Source organism: Pteronotus mesoamericanus, unplaced genomic scaffold (genome assembly GCF_021234165.1).
Source record: "Pteronotus mesoamericanus isolate MK-2021 breed Mesoamerican mustached bat unplaced genomic scaffold, CSHL_Meso_final contig_78, whole genome shotgun sequence".
Lineage (NCBI taxonomy): Eukaryota > Metazoa > Chordata > Mammalia > Chiroptera > Mormoopidae > Pteronotus > Pteronotus mesoamericanus.
In genome coordinates this window covers 26,417,622-26,439,590 of record NW_026555258.1, presented here as the reverse complement: position 1 = coordinate 26,439,590, position 21,969 = coordinate 26,417,622, and the positions used below count along the sequence as shown (strand labels likewise).

Here is a 21,969-nt window from a genome sequence, read left to right as displayed (position 1 = left end):
ATTATTAACATCTCGACAATGAGTATAAACCCACCGAAAGTGGGTTACTCTTAAGGACGAGGTAAAAAGTTTGAACGTGCCCTGTGGGGAGTCAATAAGGGATCACCTAGAGGTGAACGAAAGACTCCTACATGTTGCTAAGTCCTTGAGAGCATCTGCTTATAGGACTTACCCCGGCAGCGCTCTGAAGACTGGAAGTAGCCCTGGCGGCAGGTGGGACGGCTTTAATAAGGTTGGGGAGAGCCAGGTGTGAGGACTCGGAGTGGTGGGGGTGGGTGAGACTCCCATCTGCTGCGCGGAGAGAAGAAATGAGCGGGATAGCTGAGAGCAGAACGCTGTTATGTGCAGGGTGGGGCAGAAGGTGGCTTATAGTTGTTCTCATGGAAAGTAATTAATAAATAATAATATGATATAATAATATTATATACTAATATTAATATAATAGTTAATAAGCAATAATCGGAGAATAAACTGTTTTGCATACTCACAACTGCAAACCTACTTTTGCCCCGCCCTGTATTGTAGGAGACCCCTTGTCTTGTTGCCTTGAGATTCTGATAGTTGGTTAATCAAGACGGTTATTTAAAGTGGGGAGTCACAAAAATGATTAGTAAATGCACGTAGCGTTTTATTTTAACTTAAAAACATATAAACTTATTAAACAACATTTTGAATGAAGGTCAGGAATTTTTCTTTGAGAATAGTTGGAGTTTCCCCTTTCTTGAATAAATCATATTCATAGTACATTGATTCCAAATTCCAGTTTTAATCTCTTTGAAAAGGAACAGAAAATCTTGCGGAAGCAGGAGTCTAGATTTTTATCTTGCCTATACCTAATGCAACAGCAATTTTTAAAGAACTCCTCGGCTTTTTAAAGTCTTTTCATAGCATTAAATTTTGTTTTCATAGAAACAATTTATTTTCCCTTCTATGAAATGTTGGAACCACCTACTTGCCATGACAATTACAGTTGGCGTACAGACGCTGGATCAGGAGAACGGCTCCCCTGGTTGGAGCTAAAATACCCATGACCCTTCTAAAGAGTGACCCCGAGGAAGAGCATGGCTTGAGGATTCGTTGCTCCATAGTTGGTGTGTTTTCCAGGGACTAGCGCACTTCGGTTACTTTGGAGAGTTCATTTGGAGATAAGTCCTAAGAGTGCTATGGACATGGACTGGGCAGTAGAAGGAAAAAGGTAAATGAGAAGTCATCAGAGCGTTGGAGGGATGAATATCAGGCTGGAAGGACAGGGCAGGAGTGTTAACTGCTGCAGGAGGGTCAAGAAAAGAGTTGGAAGACTAAGAATGAAGAGCTGTAGGATCTTTAGATTGGAGGCCATGTTCACCTTGAAAAGAGTTTTGATAGAAAGGGGGAGGAAGCCAAGCTCGCTGGAGGTTAAGGCATTCCTTGCATCCTCCCACGACCCCCTCAAAATTACAACTAAGCTACAGAACCACCCTCACTGAGAACCGCCTGCCGTTCTAGGGGAACAGAAGTCCTTTAACTCAGGATTTACAGAAGAAGCCACGTCAAACTAGTAGGAAGGGCAGAGACGCAGAATGGGCTTGCCCCACACCCACGTGTTAGAATCAGGAGGGCTGTGGAGGTCCCCCCTGAGGAGCGAGGAGTGGCAGCCCTACACCAGGCTCCCCAGTCCAGGCTTCCCATGCCGGGAAGAGATGTCCCTGGAAGTCCTGGCTGTAAAAACAAGCGGGGATTGTGGCTGAGTGAGACTGAGAGCTTCTGGAGTCCCAGGCGTCCCTCATAAAGGGCTGCAGCATGGATTTAGTCGACCTCCCTTGCTCTGAACTCCAGTGCTGGGGCAGCAGCTTGCAAGTTCCAGGGACGCATGGGGAGGAACTGAATTGTCAGGCTTCAGGGAAAGAGCTGGAGGGGCAGCTTTTTCTCAGACAGAAGTGCTGGCAGAGGCCATTGTTCCTTTGCTGAGACCTCCCCCTGCAGGTACAGGTGTGTGCCTTATTTGTGGCTTCATCAACCTGGTTAACACCATTCTCCCTGCCCTGGGGATTCCCTGAGACCCTGACCCACCCAACCTGTGAGCTCACCCAAGCCGCTTTCAGTGGCTTTTCCATACAAATGGCCTGTTTTGCCTCATTCTTCAGACTTTCCTAAAATCTCTCAAAGGTCCGCAAACCCCAGACAAGCAGCCTCTGGCCTCAGGGTGCTTCGTACCTCTTGCTAAGCAACCCCAAGCCTGGGCACCGCCAAGCCCAGGACAGATGGCAACCATCTGCGGACCCCTTTGTAGCTCAGGCTGGGTAGCCTTGGTCTGCGCTTCCCGGGCGGCCCCAGAGCCAGTGCACCAAGTGGACAGCTTCAGGCCACATGGGAGCACCACCCACCCACCTCTGTGAGCGACACTCTCAAAGGGCGGGCTCAGCGGGCACAGAGCCCTGGTGAAGCGAGTCCTGCTCCATGGGACGGGCCCCAGCACAGCAGCTCCTTCGCCGTAATCTCAGCTGGTCCTCAGAGCTGATGGACGCTTGATATTCTGGAGGGCCATGGTGTCTCATTTTCAACTGCAGCCTGAACCCAGTGGGTGCTGCCAAAAGTTGGGATTTTAGTACTTCAGGTTCATAGGTAAGTAGTCTTCCTTCCCCTAGTGTGTCTTGTTTCCCAGCTTTGAAATATTAATGGAAATTGAGACAAGCCTTACATTAAGAGAATTGTGTGATGGGCAGATTTGCCACCAGAGCAAAACATTTTTGTTTTGAGCCACTCTTCTGAGTGCTTCTTTGTGTAAAGTATTTATTTCTATTTGGAGAGCTGAGTTTTGAGGGCCTCAGTAGTGGCTCATCTATTTTGCTGAATTTCCGCCTTGGGCTCAGGAAGGCAGGTGTGTAATCATCATCATTATTGACAGGTAGAAGAGTGCCCTCTTGATGCTTGGTGCTGTACAGAGTACTTTGAAATAGCGTTCAGAAGGTGATCCCGAAATAGAATTCCTTCTGTTCTGAGTTTGAGCTAAGGCGGTAGTTCTTCTGTTTGTGAGGAGTCAGCACCAGGAAGTCCTGATGCTCTTGATAAATCAGTTTTATTATATGATGTAGCAGAAACTTATTTAAGACTTCTGCTCGGAAGATTTATCTTAATTAAATTTACATGCAACCATTATATCAGGAGTCTGTTTAATTCCATGTATCAATGACCTGACTGCTAGTGGCTTAAATAAGGGCTTTACGTATGAGAGTATATGTTTATTTCTTATAACAGTAGGTCTGCAGAGATGCGTTCTTGCTCCTGTCTTTCTAGTCTACTATCTTTGGCCTGTAGCTTCCCCCTTTCCTCTCCATGCATGTAATAGCTGCTCCAACCTCGGGCACTGGTTTACTCTCCAGGCAGGAAAAAGAAGGGAAGAATGAAGAAGGAAGGGACAGTGCTTATTTATGAACTATGGCATAGAGTGAGGGAGTCTGGGAAATGCAGATTATTTAGCTGAGTACCTCTTTCACCCTGGACAAAATTGGGATTCCTTTACTAAGTCAGAATGGGAGAATCGACTCAAAGTAGGCAATTAGCACTGACTATCACAATAACAAAACAATTTAAAATGTACGTTCACGAGCTTGTGATGTTCATGATGATGTGTCTCATAAGACATTGTTAGAATTTTTCTACTAATATTATTTACTTGTTGAACATTAGTTTTTGTTGATAGCTAGCAATCTCAGATATTGACCGTTTAGAAATAATAAGTGAAGAAAACTCTTAAAATGAGAAAATTCTCTCTTGACTGTTCCCTTGCAAATGAGGAAATGAAATTCTTATTTCTTAAATGAAGGTAGACTCCAGTATATGACACACTAGTTTTCCTAGACTGTTAGTTTTCCTAAGAGCAGTGGTGAACCACTGAGGGTAATATTTATGTGTAGTGTTAAATGATGTGTGTCTCTTTTACTAATGTATTCCTAGGTAAGAAAATCCTCTTCTTTCTCTTTTGATATGACTTATGTTGAGGGCAGTTAAAACATTCTTTATTTTTAAATGTCTTTTCTAAATTTTATGCAACGATCCTATATTTTATAATCAGAAAAAGGATCTTACTAATTTTTCAAGATTAGTGCAAGTCTTGCCACCTCTCACACCGCACCCTGTGCTTCAAATCTATTTCTTATTTCCTGCTTCTGGAGCCTTCAAAAGCAGCCAGAGCCTGTACAGTGCAATTCTTCCCTTAATCATAGGCTATATTGAATTCATCACCAATTGTTCCATATGTTAGCAACATCGTAAGCTCTCTCTTTCATATTTTTTTCTGTGTTCCCAGATTCTTAGCATAGGATTAGATACATAGTAGATACTTAATTGCTTCTGGTCCAATAAATAATCACATTTAACACATTAAAACAGGAAAAACACATGGATTTGATAGCAAGATAGGCATAAAGTAAAACACGACTAATAATCAGAGAATCAGAGTTTCGGGCCTTTTACCCTTTCCTATTTATGTAGGACCTCTAGCTCCTCCAGAATGCTCCCCCATCCCTGGTTTATTCTAGGATTCACCGAAGGGTATATTATGTGGGTTCACTAATGTGTTCTGGCCACTGCCATGTGGCACGTCTTTTTCTTTCTGTGATGTTTGCTGTCCCTGCATATTGCACAGTGGTACCTCCCTGCAGATATCAGAGGTACACGCCTGGCACTGTTATCTTCTTGTCCTGCCAGGTGTGCTCCTGATATGTTAGGGCTATTGAGGTGTTCCAGCCCTTTTTCTCCCCTCTTGTTATGTAGGCATCAAAGCAGAGCTCTTTATGTCTAGTGCTTCAGTGCTTTTAGTGAAAATTATCCTTAGGTCTTAGTCTCATTGTAGCGCCTGTGTCTGTCACGAAGGGCCTTTGTGGCTGGGCTGTGGGAGAGGTCCAAGTGATAGACACCACCTTGTATTGGGGACACTCCTCCTGTCCAAGGCTTTGCTTATTGGGCCAAACTTGTCTGGCTCATTTGGAAAGGACAGGTAGTCTCCCTCAATTTTCCTTAGTCCCTCTTGCAGACAGATACCTGAACAATTCCAGGTCTCCAGACATTTGTGAATCTTAGTGGCAGGGATAGTTTCGGTTCTAGACTGAATCCTGTTGTATTTTTAAAATACAGCAGGTGAACCATATTACAACCAAGAGACTCTCAAGCTAAGATAGCAAGTTGTAACTCAGCATGACCTTGACCCACAGACAGAATAAAAACTTATTCTTATTTTATATATCTGATTGTATTGGAACCCAGTGAGAACTTTAAGGCTATGAAGAAAAGAAAAAGGAGAAATGCACTAAATATTACTTCTGAAATTGTCCAGTTCTCTTTATTCCCTGAAATTGGTTAAGCCTGCAGTTGAGTAAAGATACTATAGATTCTTAATCTCTTTTCCAGAGCAGTTCTTTATGAACATTTAGTTATCTTTCTGGGTTTCAAGATATTCTCTATATAGTCATTGGAACTGGATCTTGTGCAAGTTCCCAGTAGGAGTATAGGTCGGTACAGAAAAAGCAAACCCCACTTAGGGTTGAGCCTCAAGAGTTAATGCAGGTGGTCAAAGGGGGGAAAGGGGCGAATGAGCAAAAATTAGGATATGTGGAGAGACAAGAACATGAAGCCTCCATAGCCCAAGTAAAAGGAATTAAAAGATGGTCATCCATGTGCCTGGAATAATAGTTTGTGAAATGGTGAGAACAACAAAATAATTGTATTCATTTTCAGTAGTTTTTGGTCATGTCTTTAAAAAAATTTACATATATGGTTGAACTTTAGAGTAATCTATTTTGTGCACTCAAGATCCATTTAAGGAAAGTAAAAAAAAAAAATTTGGTAACATATGCTTACAAGACATATGCTTACCCTTGGTTCAGAGTGGCTTCTCTAATAAATACTGTTGACTGTCAACTCCTTGGTTATTTAGGTTCTTGACTGCTACTCCTTGGAGCGTCAGCTAAGACCCGGGGTCCCAAGACACCATTGTAGAGCAGTGAGAACAGACGGGGCAGAGAGAGGCAGTGAAATGTCACCAAGACAGATGTCACTAGATATAGAACTTCCTTGGCTCAGCCCACCAAGTCTTGCTTTGCAATCTAGAAGTCATAGACCACCAGGGATGAGGGATCGCTGGAGAAGTGCTCCCAGAGATCTGCTTGCCGAGATGTCATCTTGACCTAGAGCTGCAAGGAAACCTTGCACTCTTCCCAGCCTCAGCTATTGAGTGTCAGAGCTAAGTTAGGCCTCTCTGCTCCCAGATGCATATGTTCACCACTGCATGGGGATGTGTGTTTTGAACAATCATTTGTTTATTGTTTGCATAAAGGCATTTGTTGTACCTCTCATTACCCATATGGAAAATGTGAAAATTGCTCTGCAGTGATTTTTACCCAATTGCATATGATTGGCAGATTTACTTAGCACTATTTTGAAGCAATTTCTTAGGTTTTCCAGAAAGCTTCATTTGATGCTTTCGGAGCAAGACCAAAGTCTTGGAGTAGGAGCAGAATGACCACAGCGTGCTACCATTGGCTGTGCTTCCTGTGGTAGAATAAAATTAAATCAGTCATTAAAAAATTTGAAGTCTAATTCAGTTTTGAATCTCTTTAATTTTGTTCACATAAATGCTCCATATATATATCTATCATCTGAAATTCAAGTTCTTTTGTAATTAAAATGATTTATTTATCTAGAGAGAATAATGATAACTCTAAATTTATTCTGGGTACCAAAAGAATATGATTCCTTTTATTCCTTTTTCTTTTTTATCTTTCTTGGCTTCTGAAATGGTGATTGAAAGTGCTTAAAGTCTTTTATCATGTAATATTTCACATACACAAAATAATACTCCTAAACAAAACATTGTTTAATTTCTCATGGTTTTGAGCTTTGTATAAATGGCGTTTGGGATGTGACTTGCCTTTTTCTTTCTTTTTAATTTCTTCATTGAGGCTTAATTAACATAACATATTAGTTTCACGTGTACAACATAATGACTCCATATTTGTATACATTGTGTAGTTATTTGTTATCCTTAAAAGTAGCAGTCACTGGAAAAATAATCTGAAATACTAAAACAATGCTAAGAAGATTATTTTAAGACCTCGGGAGGCCGAAATAGAAAACTTCTGTTGATTTACCTTTGGAATTATGTGAAATCCTGACATTTTGAGTTTGATTTTGGTTTGTATTGCTTTTAGGCATATTATTATGCAAGATTCTCATTGGGAAATTGAACATTTTTGTGTCCTATAGAACTTGCTTTTTGTATATTGTCTTATTAGTATACTTGTGAATGAGATGCTCTACGAATTTTAAGGATTTATTTATTTATTTATATAAATATATTTGGATACAAAAAGACAAATAACTATATGAAGCAAGTTTTTCCTCTTTTACAGAATTAAATGTGAGGGAGTCTGATGTAAGAGTTTGTGATGAATCATCGTGTAAATATGGAGGCGTCTGTAAAGAAGATGGAGATGGTTTGAAATGTGCATGTCAGTTTCAGGTGAGAAAACTCAACCTATTTTGAAATATTTTCTGTTTTAGAATCGTATTTTATAATTCTACATTCTTCAAATCACAAAGCTTGTTACACCTTATACCCCTGAGGTTGGGGGTCACAGCCCACCGATTGTTTTTTGCCAGGTGAAGTGCTATTGCTTGTACCTTCCATGCTTCTTTCCTTGAAGTAAGAGGACAGACTGGCAATAATAGATGTAAAAATGCTTTGGAAAAAAATTTATTCTATTCAAATGTAAGGTATAATCGACACCAAAAGGAAATAAGGTACAGGTTGCAGTTGAGTCTCATTTAAAATGTTGGCGTTTTCCCCCTCTCCTTTTCTTTCTGGTCTGTCTCTTCCCCTTCTATTCTTGCTGCTATCTCATCTTCTTGGGCCAAAGAACATCACTGACTTGGAGCCTCAGGGTAGGTCAGGGTTAGAGATGGACTAGATAGGGTAACCTAACACTAAGATCTTTGCTTTTCAGGTACTGTTTTAATTGTGATTCCATTGTCTAAAAAGAAGGGATGCAAAGTATGTTACACTCAGTCTTTTCTTTCTGTTTCTTTTCTGTGATTGAATTATTATAGCCTGGTTTTAGGATGTAGGATATAGTCTGGTTTAGGTCCCTGATTGAGGATTTCAGACAAAAGCAAGAGGGAACTAGAATTTTTTTCCACCTGTGATCTTTTTCTAATCATACCCACTATTTTGGATTTTAAGGGGAGGAAAGGGTGCAGTGATCAGGGATAAAGCCTGGGAAAGTCAGTATTTTCATCAGCTATACCCTTAGGCAAGTTTTTGTATGCTCACCTGAAAAGAGAAGGCAAATTTCTTCTTACGATACTGTAGTGAGAATCAAAATCAGTAAGAGAGCTTGCATATGCAATCTCTTTGAAAACTATAAACTACTATGCCGTTTATTTTCACTAAAAGAAATAGAGAGTGGGCATACTATTTTCCAGTCAGAGAGGTTCTTCATGGTCCAAAGGGACTTAACACTCCCTATTTATTCACAATAGCCACTTTTGACATGGCTTAGCTAACCTTGTGCTCACCTCTACATGGTTATTCCTGCAAGAATCTGGCCACTGTGTTGTGTGTCTGGCTGCCCTCCTACCCCCCAAACCTTCTTAAAAGAGATGGTAACTAAAATGGGCTTCGTTCCTTAAAAGAAAGTATTGGTGTTCATAATGTATATCCTAAGCTTTCATGAACTTTTTACTTCTTTCTGTTCTTTACATTAGATGATTTTTTGATCCATCTCTAGGTTTATAATTTCTGTGAGTACAAATATTTATTGCTGCTTTAAAATCTTTGCTAATTTTAATATCTGAGACATCTCAAAATCATCTGTGGATGGGCTTTTCATTGTAGAATAGATTGTGCTGTTAGACTTTTTTTTTTGTATTGTAGTAACTTTGAATTTATACTATACATTGTGAGTGGTGTGTTTTAGAGCTTTAAATTCTATTATGTTACTCTGAAGATTGTTGTTATTTTTTTTAAAGATTTTATTTATTTATTTTTAGAGGAGAAGGGAGGGAGAAAGAGAGGGAGAGAAACATCAATGTGTGTTTGCCTCTTGCACATCCCCTTGTGGGGACCTGGCCTGCAACTCAGGCATTTGCCTTGACTGGGAATCAAACTGGCGACCCTTTGGTTCACAGGCTGGCACTCAACACATTGAACTACACCAGCCAGGCCAACTATTGTTATTTTTGAGACAGTTGGCTGAACTTAAACGACAGACTCTCTGTTTTCCCTATTATGGCAGCAACACAAAAATGTTCATTTTTTTAAGCCTTAACTGGGCTACTTGGAATATGCCCCATGAATGGTTCAGAAGAAGGCAGCCATAGTCTGTACAGAGAAGCCGGGGATCCCCACTGATTCTCCTTTTGGGTGTTTTCTTTCTTGCTTTCCGGTGGTCCTGGTTGCCCTGAATTTGGTCCTCTGGTTCCGCAACCCAGAATGATTGTAGGGTTTTTAAATTAGCGTTTTAGGTACCCTGTATCAGGAAGGCTGGAACTGTTCCCCTTTTCCAACTGTTTTATAATTTCCTTAGATTAAATTATTTGATGTGACATTGTTGGGTCCTGGGATGCTCATGTGCAGATTAACATTCTCACCAGTAGGAATATCATTAGATTGCTTATTTCTCCTCAGCTTGTGGGTAGTAGATTTTGAAATCCTTTTAAAGTTGATAAATTTTAAAGGAAAAGACATTTTTAATTTGCATTTGACTACCAGAGATATTAAAAATGTCCCATATATCTATTTTGTAAATTAATATTTCATAGTCTTTCCCTATTTTTGGCAGTATTTTTTCCCCTTCTGGTGATTTGTAAAGACCTAGGTATGTGTGCATACACGTGTGTACATGATATACATTGAGTACTTATATATTGTTTACCATGCTGAGCAATTTATATTCATTAACTGTCTAAACATTTTATGTATAATATATATAAAAGTTTTATATCTCATGAGAATCTGTGATGTAGGTAGTGTTTTAATATTTTTAAAGACCAATATATATGCTCATAGTAAACAACTTGAACAATATATAAGAATATATATATAATATAATGAAAAATGTCTTCCTTCATTCCAGACTACCAATTGCTCTTCTCAGAGGGCAACATCTGTTACTTCCTGTATTTTCTTCTAGAAATATTCTGTGTCTTAAATGTATATGTATTTAAATTCTCTTCAAAGTACTAAATCACTTAATAATATTTACCTTAGAGATTGTTCCTTTTCAGTTTATAGAGATTACAGAAAAAGAATTCTGTATTTTAAAGAAGTTATCCTAGTATCATTTTCATTATTTTTTTCTTTTTATTGATTGTATAGAGAGGGGGAGGGGGGGAGAGAGAGAGAGAGAACGAGAGAGACAGACAGACATCCATGTGAGAGAGAAACATCAATTGGTTGCCTCTTGCACATGCCCCAGCTAGGCACTGAACCTGCAACCCAGTCATGTGCTCTGACTGGGAATCGAACTGGCAACCTTTTGGTTTGCAGGATAAGTCCAATCAACTGAGCTACACTGGCTAGGGCTCATTTTCACTTTTTGATACAGTTTTAAATGTAACATCCTGTTTATATTTGTCTTTATGATCCTGATTTTCATTCTCTGAAGGTCTTTTCCCTGCAACTCTTAAGATGATAAAGAAATAGTGTTTTGACCTTTTAAATAAACTTGGACAGCGAGAAAATCCTCTCATGATCTGTCTGAATCCCTTGCATTCTTACCTTGTGGCAAAGCAGGAAAGGGAAATAAAAGTTTGGAGCTGAGATCAGTGGACATTTATCCAGCGCTTAATTTGTGCTACATGCTAGGCTAGATGCTGAGGATATAAAGATGTTTCAAGTCAAGTTCCTTGCCTCGTAGGAGCTAACAGCCTAAGGGCTTACAGCATGATTTGATCCTGCTGTTGAGTGAATCTTCCTTTGACTGCTCTGCCTTCTTATAAGCTTATAAATCTGTTCAAGTTAGACTTAGGTTCTTGCCAATTTAAGAACAGTGACCTCATAAGCCCATTAAACATATGAGGATGTTTTAGCAATATCTTTCAGTTCATTTAAAAAATTTTGTCATGATACAGCTTTCAGTGTTAATATAAGCTTCCAGGGATATAATTTTAACACATTTTAACAAGTAATAGCAGGATTTTAAATAAAGTCTAAAACTATTTTTAGTCTATGAATAAGAAGTATTTTATCTTGCCACATTATGTAAACAAAGCTACTTTTATTAATTTTATACAAAGAAAAATGATCAATACTGCATCTTTCCATTAAAACTTTGGTAATATACAGAGAGGAGTGCCTATGACGTGTTTCTGTTTTCTTTCTTCTTCTCTGTTCCAGTCCAAGTCTGAAGGTCGGAGAATCAGATGAGCTGATGATGTCAGTCAGTCTGAGTCTGAAGGCCAGAGAACCAGGAGGACACCCATGTCCCCATTCAGCAGTTAGGCAGAGAGCGAATTCTTCCTTCTTCCACTCTCTCATTCTCTTCAGGCCCTCAGTGGATTGGCTGATCCCACCTGTATTGGGGAGGGCACTTAGTCTGCTGTTCAAATGCTGATCTCATCCAGAAACACCCATATAGCCATATCCAGAAATAATGTTTTTTTCTGGGCACCACAGGGTCCAGTCAAACTTTAAATAAATATTTAAATAAACCATCACAACTTTATTATTTTCTTATTTATTGTATTCAGCACCATTCCTGATACATAGCAGGTACAGAGTAAATGCTTGAATGGATGTGGCTCCAGAATTGTACACTGCTGCACCTTTCTGAACTACCTCAAATCACTTTCTTTCTGCTACAGAGAGGCTATAGGGGAGAGTCCTTTCCCAGCAAGGCAGGCAGTGCAGAGGAGGCAGACCTTAGGCTTGAGTCTCTGCCTCAGTTAGGAGTTGCCCTGTTAAAATTGCCCAAATCCCTTAATTTGCTTGTAGCACGAAGAGATGTTCCTTAGAGAGACCCTTGGAAACAGTGACCAGGGACTAGCAGGTCTGCTTCTCCCATCTCATGCTCACTCTTAGGTATGTGCTTGTTCGGTTGAATTTGAGGGACATTGCCTAGACTACATAAAGCCCTCTGTTCACTACTACCAGGTGGCGTAAAACTTGAGTGCGTAGTGGTTAGAGTACCTCCGTTGTGAGAAATCAAAGTCTTCCGCTTATTAGCCATAACTCCGGGCCTACTTCACTCCCACGAATGATAATAGCAATCAGTACCAGAACCAGCTAATGTTTATTGAGAATTTACTATGGCTATATATATAAATGCTAAAGATGAATGTCTCTTACTTAGTTTTCATAACAACTTTATTAGATAATACTATAATATTATAATTACGACTTTATTGGTGGGGAAAATGACACTAGTACTAGCCCATAGACACATGGGTGGTGGGCCCAGTCCGTGTCTGAACTCGACATTTACTTCGGAGCGCTAGCTCTAAGCACTAAGTCACATGCCTCACAGGATTGTTATGATAGCTCTAAGCACTAAGTCACATGCCTCACAGGATTGTTATGATATTTAAGTTAGATAGGATATTTAAAGTTGTAGCCAGGGTTTATGAGATAGAAACTCTTGAATAAATGTTTGCTATTACCTTAGAGATTCTCAGCCCTATCAGACTTAATGACCCTTTTTTATAACCAATAATTTGTATTCTGTTTCTGTACTGTTTTTTAATGAAATGTGTAGATAATGTAACCTACATAAAAACATAATTAAAGAAATCAATATAATGTATAATTGCAATGTAAAAGAGAAATAAAAATATTCACAGTAAAAGAAATTATCTTAAGTATAAATTATTCAAAATGTAAATGCTTGGGCATGTTTACACTAGAAAACAATACAGTAATCAGATGCTTATATCTACTTATAATGAATATTTGGGGTTTAATAAAGATTAGAGCAGTTTTATACCAGAAATACCTGAAATAAAAATGCAGAGGTATGGTGGATGCTAGAATAAAAACCATTATTAAGATAAGTTTTAACAGAGCAGGCTTATTTGTATATGGTAAGTTTTACCATAGTTCCCATGTGAATGGCTAGAGAAGCACTCAGAAATTACATGTTATGTATGCACGTCTTTGTTGGGTGGAACTGTTCTTTTCTTTGCACGACATATGAAGTCTGTCCAGAAGGTATCCAGCCATGTCATATGAAAAATAGAGACATTTATTGAAGAAGATATGAGATACAAGAAACACTGTATGTAGGACAATGATGCCTCAGTCTCCTTCAAAGCAGGTGCCTTGAGACCTCACACAGTTCTCCCAGTTACCATGAGCTACCCTGTTGTATTTTCCTGAGTCTCATCGACAGTCTGGAATCTCTTCCCTTTCAAAGGTGATTTTAATTTTGGGAAAAGCCAGAAGTCTCAGGGCGCCAGATCTGGGCTGTCGTGGGGCTGAGTATATGAGACGTGATGCATGAGCGAGTTGTCATGATGAAGCTGCCAGTCACCAGTTGCCCATAGCTGTGGCCTTCTGAGTCATCTGAATACTTTCTGAATCATCCAGATAGTTTCTGCAGAGACATGTTTAAGCTTAACACAAAATTTGACGCAGAGCAAAATTTGCTCTACTTGTTCATTTGAATGCGATGACCACACAGTACACATGCTCATTCAACAATGCCTATATCACCTTCATGGGCTAGTACAGTGAATCATTATCGTTCACACATGTGTATTCCAGGCTACTCTCCTTGGCTGCCAGGTTCTATCAATGTCACGCAAACTGTTCTCATTATGTTAACCATGTCTAGACTTTTCCTGGACAGACCTTGTGAGTCTAGCATCTGTGGAATTCATCTGCTAAATTACAGTAATGTCCTTTATCATTGTAACAACCAAAAAATCCTTCATGGGGCATCCATGCCTAGGGGGCAATATTAGTACCTTTGAGACCACACCATTAAAAAGTCATTAAACATTTGTTGAGCAAAGAGTTGTGAAAAGTTCATAGACTTAGCACCTGACATCTTGCAGCTTATGGTCTCGTTTGCTAATAATGCATTGTATAATTACAAAGTAACATATTGACTTCTATAGACATCATACAAGTTATTGTGTACGTTTTAGGGAAAGAGAATAAAGGGATATGATGCACGAATAATTGGAGCAGTAAAGGAAGCTTCCTAAAGTGAAAATTTAATTTTAATTAAAGTTGTTGTAGGAGTCTGCTGATAATGTATACGAAGTCAACTTGGTCATAAAATATTTTATTAGAGGTTTTCTTTATCAGTGTTTGACCTGTGGTAGCATGTCATATTTATGGCTCATAAAGTAAATTGATCACTTTTTAAGAGTAAAATGGGGTCAGACTCGTAGACAGCATGATGGCAGCTAGCAGGACAGGAGGTTAGGGAGTGGAGGGATTGAGGAAAAAGGAAAAAGGTCTCATGGACATGGTGGTGACTGCTGGGGGAAGTAGGGGATAAAGGGAGATGAGATGGTAATAGAAAAAAAATACAGTGAAGATTAAATAAAAAAGGATTAAAAAGTAATGAAAGTAGACCTTGTTCACTAGAGAAAAATTGAGAAATACAGAAAATCATGGAAATAAAAAATGATGACAACTCATTGTGAAAAATTTATTGATGTTTTCTTCCAGGATTTACTTTATGAATATTTATTTTTCTAAATAATTGAGATTATATCTGTGGAATTTACTTTCTTGCTTTGTTTTTACTTACATCATTTTAAAATTTACATTCTGTTTTGTGAACTACATAAACATTGTAAAATGGCACAAAGTTTTCGAAGTTACATATGTGGTATTATTTTACCTGCTTTACATCTAACATTATGTTGTATTTTCCTGTCACACAGTATTCTGTGACTGTAATATTAATTACTTAAACAGATACCACATGCTTTAGGGTGTTTTTGCTTTTTTTATATTAATAAATTTTTGTTTGAAATTGAAACAGACTCAGAGAAGAGACAGATGGTTTTCAGGGGGTGGAGCTTGGGGGACTGGGTGAAAAAAGTGACATGATTAAGATGTACAAACTGATAGTTATAGAATAGTCACAGGAATGTAAAGTACAGCATAGGAAATATAGTCAGTAATATTGTTACAACTGTGTACAGTGCCCGGTGGGTACTGGAGATATCAGAGGACACTTTGTAAAGTACGTGGTTGTCTAACCACTATGCTGTACACCTGAAACTAATACAGAATAATAGTGACTGTAATTTAAAAATAAAAAAAAAAATTTTGTTTGAAATGTCTGTAATAATTTTTTCTCTATAATAGTTTCCTTCAGGTAGATCCCTAAACATGTAGCTCTGGATCAAAAATTGCATTCCTTTTTCAAGATTCTTGAAATGCATTATTAAATTATGTTCTCAAAAGGTGCAGCCAATGTAGATTACCACAACAGGCATATTTGTATACCCAGCAAATTGAAGTTTTTTGTTTGCTTAATAGCCAGTTTTATAAGCTAAAAGTAGCATCTCATTTTACTGATTACTAGTGAGGATCTGCATGTTTTATATATTCATTGACCATTGTTAATTGTTCTGTCAATTTGTCTTTTGTCTATTTTTAAATTAATTTGTGTTATCTCTTTTTTAGTAATGATAATAACTTGTGTCATATTATATTTTCTCTACTTTTGAAAACTTTAGTTGTTTATGATATTTTTGACTTATAGAGGTTTTGAAGTTTTTTTAAACATACATGCCCTGTGTCTTTCTTAAATCTTTTTTCTTCTACATCTGTCTTATCCCTACTTATCCTTCAAGTCCCAGTTCACATTTTACTTTCTCTGAGGTTTTTATTGACTACTACAGCTTATAGTAGTAGGTATTAGATTTTATACTTATATTGTCTACACTTTTGTACATGATCTATTTTTACTGTATATATGTAGATATATATGTAATAAATTTTCTATTTGTATGGTGCTCTAACAAGAGTGTAAGGTCTCTGAGAACAGACCTCATAGCATTTGTGTCTTCTATAGTATTTACCTTGGGACTGCATATTGAATAAGTGAATTTCGATCATAATAAAATGACATTTTATTTTTAGTGCTCATTACAAACATTGCCAGGGATCTCCTCCTAAATTATCTCACTGGATCTTTATAGCAAGCAAATGAAGTAGATAGGAAAGAGATTTTTATTCTTACTTCTATGGATAGTTAATAGTTCTTTTCATTATGAGTGTGAAAAAAGGTATGAGAAAGTAGTATAAGTCTTCTTTTTTAAAACCAAACAAAAGAACAAACTATTCTATAGTTAGAAGTATGTCATAATAACTATGGTAATACATTCATGAATATGAAATAAACTATGAATATTCATGATTATTTCTGAGACTTTGTTTTTGTTTCTTTTGCAGTGCCATACAAATTACATTCCCGTCTGTGCATCAAATGGAGACACTTACCAAAACGAATGCTTCCTCAGAAGAGCTGCTTGTAAGCACCAGAAAGAGATAACAGTAGTAGCAAGAGGACCATGCTACTCTGGTATGTTGTGATGTTCTTCTGAATAAATGTTAGAAATGGTTCTGCCGTATTTTCTCAAAGGAAGTTTGCAGCCACAGCTGTATTCCCAGAACTGCTGTATGGATTGGTGGTGACTTGCGGGGAGTAGGGGGCTCGTCTCCCTCTTTTGTAAAAGATTTTATTTATTTATTTTTAGAGAGAGGGGAAAGGAGAGAGAAAGAGAGGGAGAGAAACATCAGTGTGTGGTTGACTCTCGTGCACCCTGTACTGGGGACCTGGCCCACAACCCAGGCATGTGCCCTGACTGAGAATCGAAGCAGCAGCCCTTTGGTGTGCAGGCCTGTGCTCAATCCACTGAGCCACACCAGCCAGGGCTATGTAGTTTTTTAAGCCCAAGTCGTCTTATATCCACTAGGTTACTTCCCAGTACACTTTTAATGCATAATGCCTTTTTTTTTGTGGGGACATTGCATTTCTTTTGCCTATGATTTGACTATTAGAATAGGATTTGGGTTGGAAAATGATACGGGGCCTAATTTGTTGAGTTTTATTTTTTGGTTGGAGGGCAGGGGTGGGGAACATCCATGGGAAACCATTAGTGGTCTCTTCCCCAGCGGTTCTCTTTTCCTTTTCCTACCTGCCAGCCCTCATCGCTCACCTCCCCCTAGTTGTTAATATTTACTTCCCTTTTTCTTCCTGAATTGGTTGTGGTTTATTTTAGAAGGAATGAATGTTAAGTTTCTCATTTGCATTTGTATTTGGGGGCAGCGATAAGGTGAGGTATTGTGATTAGAATTAGTGTACGAAGATTAGCAGGAAAGGTGGAGACTGCTCTTCCATGATGTGTCCATTTTCTTTCTGTCCCCGCATATTACAGTGCCTGTGTTCACAGTTTTTATTGGGGCTCCATTATGTAAGCATGATTGATTGATTGTCCATGTGGCTGATCTCAAATTTCATGTTCGTTATTACCACGCGTTCCCGCATTAAGTTACATGGTTGGTCTTTCACTCTTAAGTGTGTGGCTTGCCCCACCACGAGACCTGATGTGGTCATTACCCTCTCTAAACGAGACATTTCTGTCACGTATGACATAGATGATCTCCCAGAAGCTGAGGACAAAGACCAGACCTTTCTCTGGGCAAGGCCAGATTCTTTTCCACATACTTAATAATTAGGTGCTTGGTGAAATTATGTTCTTAGGCCGATTGATTGTCATTTGGTGTGGTCTTACCCACTTCTCTAAGCACGTTGTGTTTCAGAGACCTGTTTTGGAGACTAAAAAGGAATATGGAGTTCTTTGTGATTCCCAAATAACCGTGCATTATTTATGAGTAGTATGTGTTTAAAACACTAACTGCTTTGGTAGGCAGCGACTGTGAACCCTTGGAAGGCGGAGTGGTAGATTGGAAAGAGCACCGCACTAGGGTTGGAAGACCTGTGTTTTAAAGTAACTCCCGTTCTTATTTACTGTATGACCTTGGACAAGGCACTTACCCACCCAGAGCCCCCATTACCCAAATTGTGAAACGGGTGTCACCTCCTGGGGTCGTTAAATGAGGATGGACCGAGCTCAGCCATCAGGTGCTGGCCCTGTCGATTTTGTTGTTTGCTGGGTGCGTCCGTGTTGCCCGTGCCATTTGGTCTTTGATCTGCCCTCTTCCCTATAGTAAAAAAAAAATTCCCCCCCCCCTTTTTTTTTTATTTGAAAACTCCTAATGCTTTAAGCCTTTGCTCCTCCGTGAAATCTTTCTTCCCCGCCATCTCCTGGCAGAGTCTGTTCACACTTTGTGCGTATCTGTGTATATACCACACTTTATTTCATCCATCTGACGTATGTTTCCAGCCAGGTCAGTTTTTTCCCAACCGGACGTCAGTATGCCCGGCGTAGGGGGGCACATCATACCCCCAGGGTTGGTGTGGAGTCATGTGGGCTGGGGATCGTGTGTGTACAGTGAAAACACCGTTTGCAGGAAGAACTCAATCTCATTATCAGAGTAGTCATGCTGTTACTAAGCAGGGGCTTGCTGCCCAGGCCCAGCTCTTTGTGTGGGGGGAGGGATGTGAAACTTTGGTTCTCGATGTTATTGAAAATCAAAATTCTCTCCTCTGCACATGCTTCAGATGCATGACTTACAGTTTTGTTCTGTTGTTTTTGAAAAACAACTCAGTATCTGGTTAGAAACAGGGTAAGGCCACTTTGAGCTGGTTCTGCAGTTATAACAATATATAATTTATTTGGGAATTTTCAATAACACTAAAGGGAGGTGTTAGATATTATATTTTAAAAAATTGGACATGGGTTGAAAAAAAGGTTGGGAGTGAGTAAGCATCTCATGCCCTAGGACTGTCTTATTTATCAATTTATTCCTAGCATTTACCATGTTGCCTAGCACATATGTACCCAATCAATGTGAGATAGAAGGAAAAGGGGAGTGTTTTTCTAAGAAAATTTTGGTCCTAAAAACTGGAATTCGGTTTTAAGTTGAGCTCCCCTCTTCCTCCTCTGTTTTCTGCTTTCACTCCTTCTGTTCCTCCTCACGTAGAGAAGATACAAGTTTTTATGGTTGATTAATCAAAATTGAATGCAATTTAAGACTTTCTATAAAATCCCATGAAGATTTTGCCATGGGTACTACATAAAATGATTCTCCAGTCCCTCCTGTCCCTGCCATATCGGAACCTTGAGGATTGTCTGAGGGAGCTGGAAGGGGAGGGAGCAGCATTGTTGGGGGCGTTGGCTCCCACTCTCGAGAACTGGTACAGGAACTGGAGTGGCTTCTCCAGGGAATCCTCCCCCTGCCAAGTGCTGCGTGAAGTGTCCCCTTCCTCCCTTGCCCCCTCTGCTTTTTTCTGCTGTGTGCTGATGGAACTGCAGCATCGCTCTTTGCTCAGCGTGCCCCGGGCCATGCGTTGGTTCTTTTAGGATTATAGAACAAATATTTTACGTTCATGACATCTTACTTAGGCTGGCTCCTTGCTGGTAACTTTGAGGCAGGCTCTTTAATTTCACTAGTAACAAGTCTCCCACCTACCTCTTGGTGAGATTCCTTCTGGTTAGGTTTTCTAAGTTAATTTCATCAGTAATATGAAAGCCTCAACCCTGAGGTTTTTTTTCCCCTTCTAAACCTTGGGGCTTTTCTTATCTTTTGGCTTTGGGTCTTTTCTGTACAGATTTTATTAAGAAGATTTTTGGAGCAAGACCCAAAGTCCTTTCCCTCCCTTTCTAATAAAAGCAGCTTATTCATTATTTCTCTTAAGCTTTAACAAAATTAAATTTTTCTTCTACCTTTTAAGTGAGTTAATTAAAGTATTTTCTATTTAGCCATTTGCTTTACAATATTTATTGGTCTTTGCTCTGTGCAAGGTACCTGGATATTTCCTGAATAGGCTACAAAGATGCATGAGGTATAGATGTTTGTGTGTCCATGGAGTTTATATTTGGAGAAAGACACAAAATAGGTATATAAGAATAAACTGCTATATAGTTAAAAAAGAAAAAAACTGGGAAAAGGGCTATATGAGAATGGATATCCCAGTTTGATTTTTGATAAGAAATTTCCTATTTGATAAGATGAAATGTCTAGGAAAAGTGTTCATCTTTACTCTGTTTTTCTTCTCAGATAATGGCTCTGGCTCTGGAGAAGGAGGTAAGTTTCAAGTATCCTGTGAAGGGTAGCTGTTTTCTTTTGCTTTTTATTGAGCCTAGAAGTCACATACCATACAATCTAACTGTTTAAAGTGTACAAGTCAATGGCTGTTAGTACATTCACAGAGTTGTATATTCATTATTACCAGTCAATTTTAGAGCATTTCATTATCCCAGAAAGAAACCTCACCCTCAGCCACCACCCCAGTCCCTCTGTCCCCCGCTTAGCCTGGCATCTTTGTCTCATGCCGTTATTTTTCACTAAACATTCGTGGTGAGATGAAGGGGAAATGTAGCTCCTGTTAGGCTGAGCTTGCACCAGAGCGCCCTCTCCTTAGGATCAAACTCACAAGTGATTGTAGCTCATAAGGAACTTTTAAGATATAGTATTAAAAAACTCTAGAGCGAGTGCACAGCAAAGAGAAGACTTGCAGAACAGCCCTAGTGGAACCTAGAGTTTAAACTATTAAACTTTGCCTGTTTGTTTTAATTTTATTTTACCAATATATGAATTATTTCTGCTCTACAAAACTAATACTTGGGAATAACATATAACAAAGTTCATTCTCAATTTTCAGAATTACTGTCTCTTAGTTTCATGAGGCTGTATATAATTTTAAATGAGTATCTATTGTATACAAAGTGATGCTTGAGGTACTGTGGGGGTACAGGGAGAGAAAACTCGCTGACAAATGAAAACTACAGTGGTGATACTTTCAACACTGACTCCAGGCTTCCACATTCCCTACCATCCTAAAATTTCACATTTGGTAGGGATTTTATTTTTATTTATTTTTTAGTTTATTACTGTTATGCTGTTACACTTGTCCCAATTTTCCCCCTTTGCCTCCTCCGTCCAGCCCACCGCCCCGGCCCCGCAGTCACTCCCCACACCGTCCTCCATGTCCGTGGGTCATTCATACATGTTCTTTGTAGAGTCCCTTCCCCTTCTTTCCACCCTTATCCCCCTTTCCCCTCCCTGCTGGTTGCTGTCCGTCTGGTCCATATTTCCATGCCTCTGGTTCTGTTTTGCTCGTTAGTTTATTTTGTTCATTAGATTCCTATATTTGCTAGGGACTTTAAAGGCCACTAAGAGAACGGAAGAGCTGTCCTGAGGAAGAAGTTCATGGATGACAGTTTCAGCTGAAAAAAATGATTAAAGCTTTGTGCATTGGTTAGGGGATTACTTTGCTAGCACCAGTACTTGTTTTCCTCAAACAGTACTCAGTTTTGGCAACATTGTTGGACTCAATCATTGATATATTTTGGAAGCAATTGTTTTTCAAGAGCTGGGGTACATTTTCTCCAGAAATAGAATAATTGCTGCTGAAAACGTGAAGCATCTGGGAAGGATTCCAGCTCTTGGTTGAAAATTTAATTTTTCTTTTTAAACAGAAGAGGAAGGGTCAGGGGCAGAAGTTCACAGAAAACACTCCAAGTGTGGACCTTGCAAATATAAAGCCGAGTGTGATGAAGATGCAGAAAATGTTGGGTGAGTTGATTGAGATATTTTTATTATGTTATAGAAATGTATCACTTAACCTGTATATTTTATGTATACCTTCTGTTTTTTCTTGTTGTTTACCGCTAGTCTGTTGACTTCTTTTAAGTTGATCTAATGCTGTTATTATTTAAGTCAGTTTAAGTGTCATATTTTAGAATAAAAATCTATTTGTAATTTTTTTGGGTTTTACCTCTGTTATTTTTTTTCCACCGATGTTTTATATATTTTATGCCAAACCCTAATTATATTAATCAGAAATACTCTTATTCTGATTTACCCTACTATTATACTTTCAATTAGCATCAATAACAGTT

The 21,969-nt window shown here is 38.9% G+C and overlaps 1 protein-coding gene across 1 annotated transcript in view; it reads left to right on the top strand.

Annotated features, from left to right (window-relative positions):
• The window catches only part of TMEFF1 (transmembrane protein with EGF like and two follistatin like domains 1), a 77,817-nt gene that overhangs the window by 13,446 nt on the left and 42,402 nt on the right, over positions 1-21,969 (top strand). Inside the window, exons 2-5 of the mRNA XM_054584607.1 lie at positions 7,386-7,495; positions 16,394-16,523; positions 20,126-20,152; positions 21,547-21,643. Coding sequence (XP_054440582.1) covers positions 7,386-7,495; positions 16,394-16,523; positions 20,126-20,152; positions 21,547-21,643 — 364 coding nt within the window. The remainder of the gene's footprint in view (positions 1-7,385; positions 7,496-16,393; positions 16,524-20,125; positions 20,153-21,546; positions 21,644-21,969) is intronic.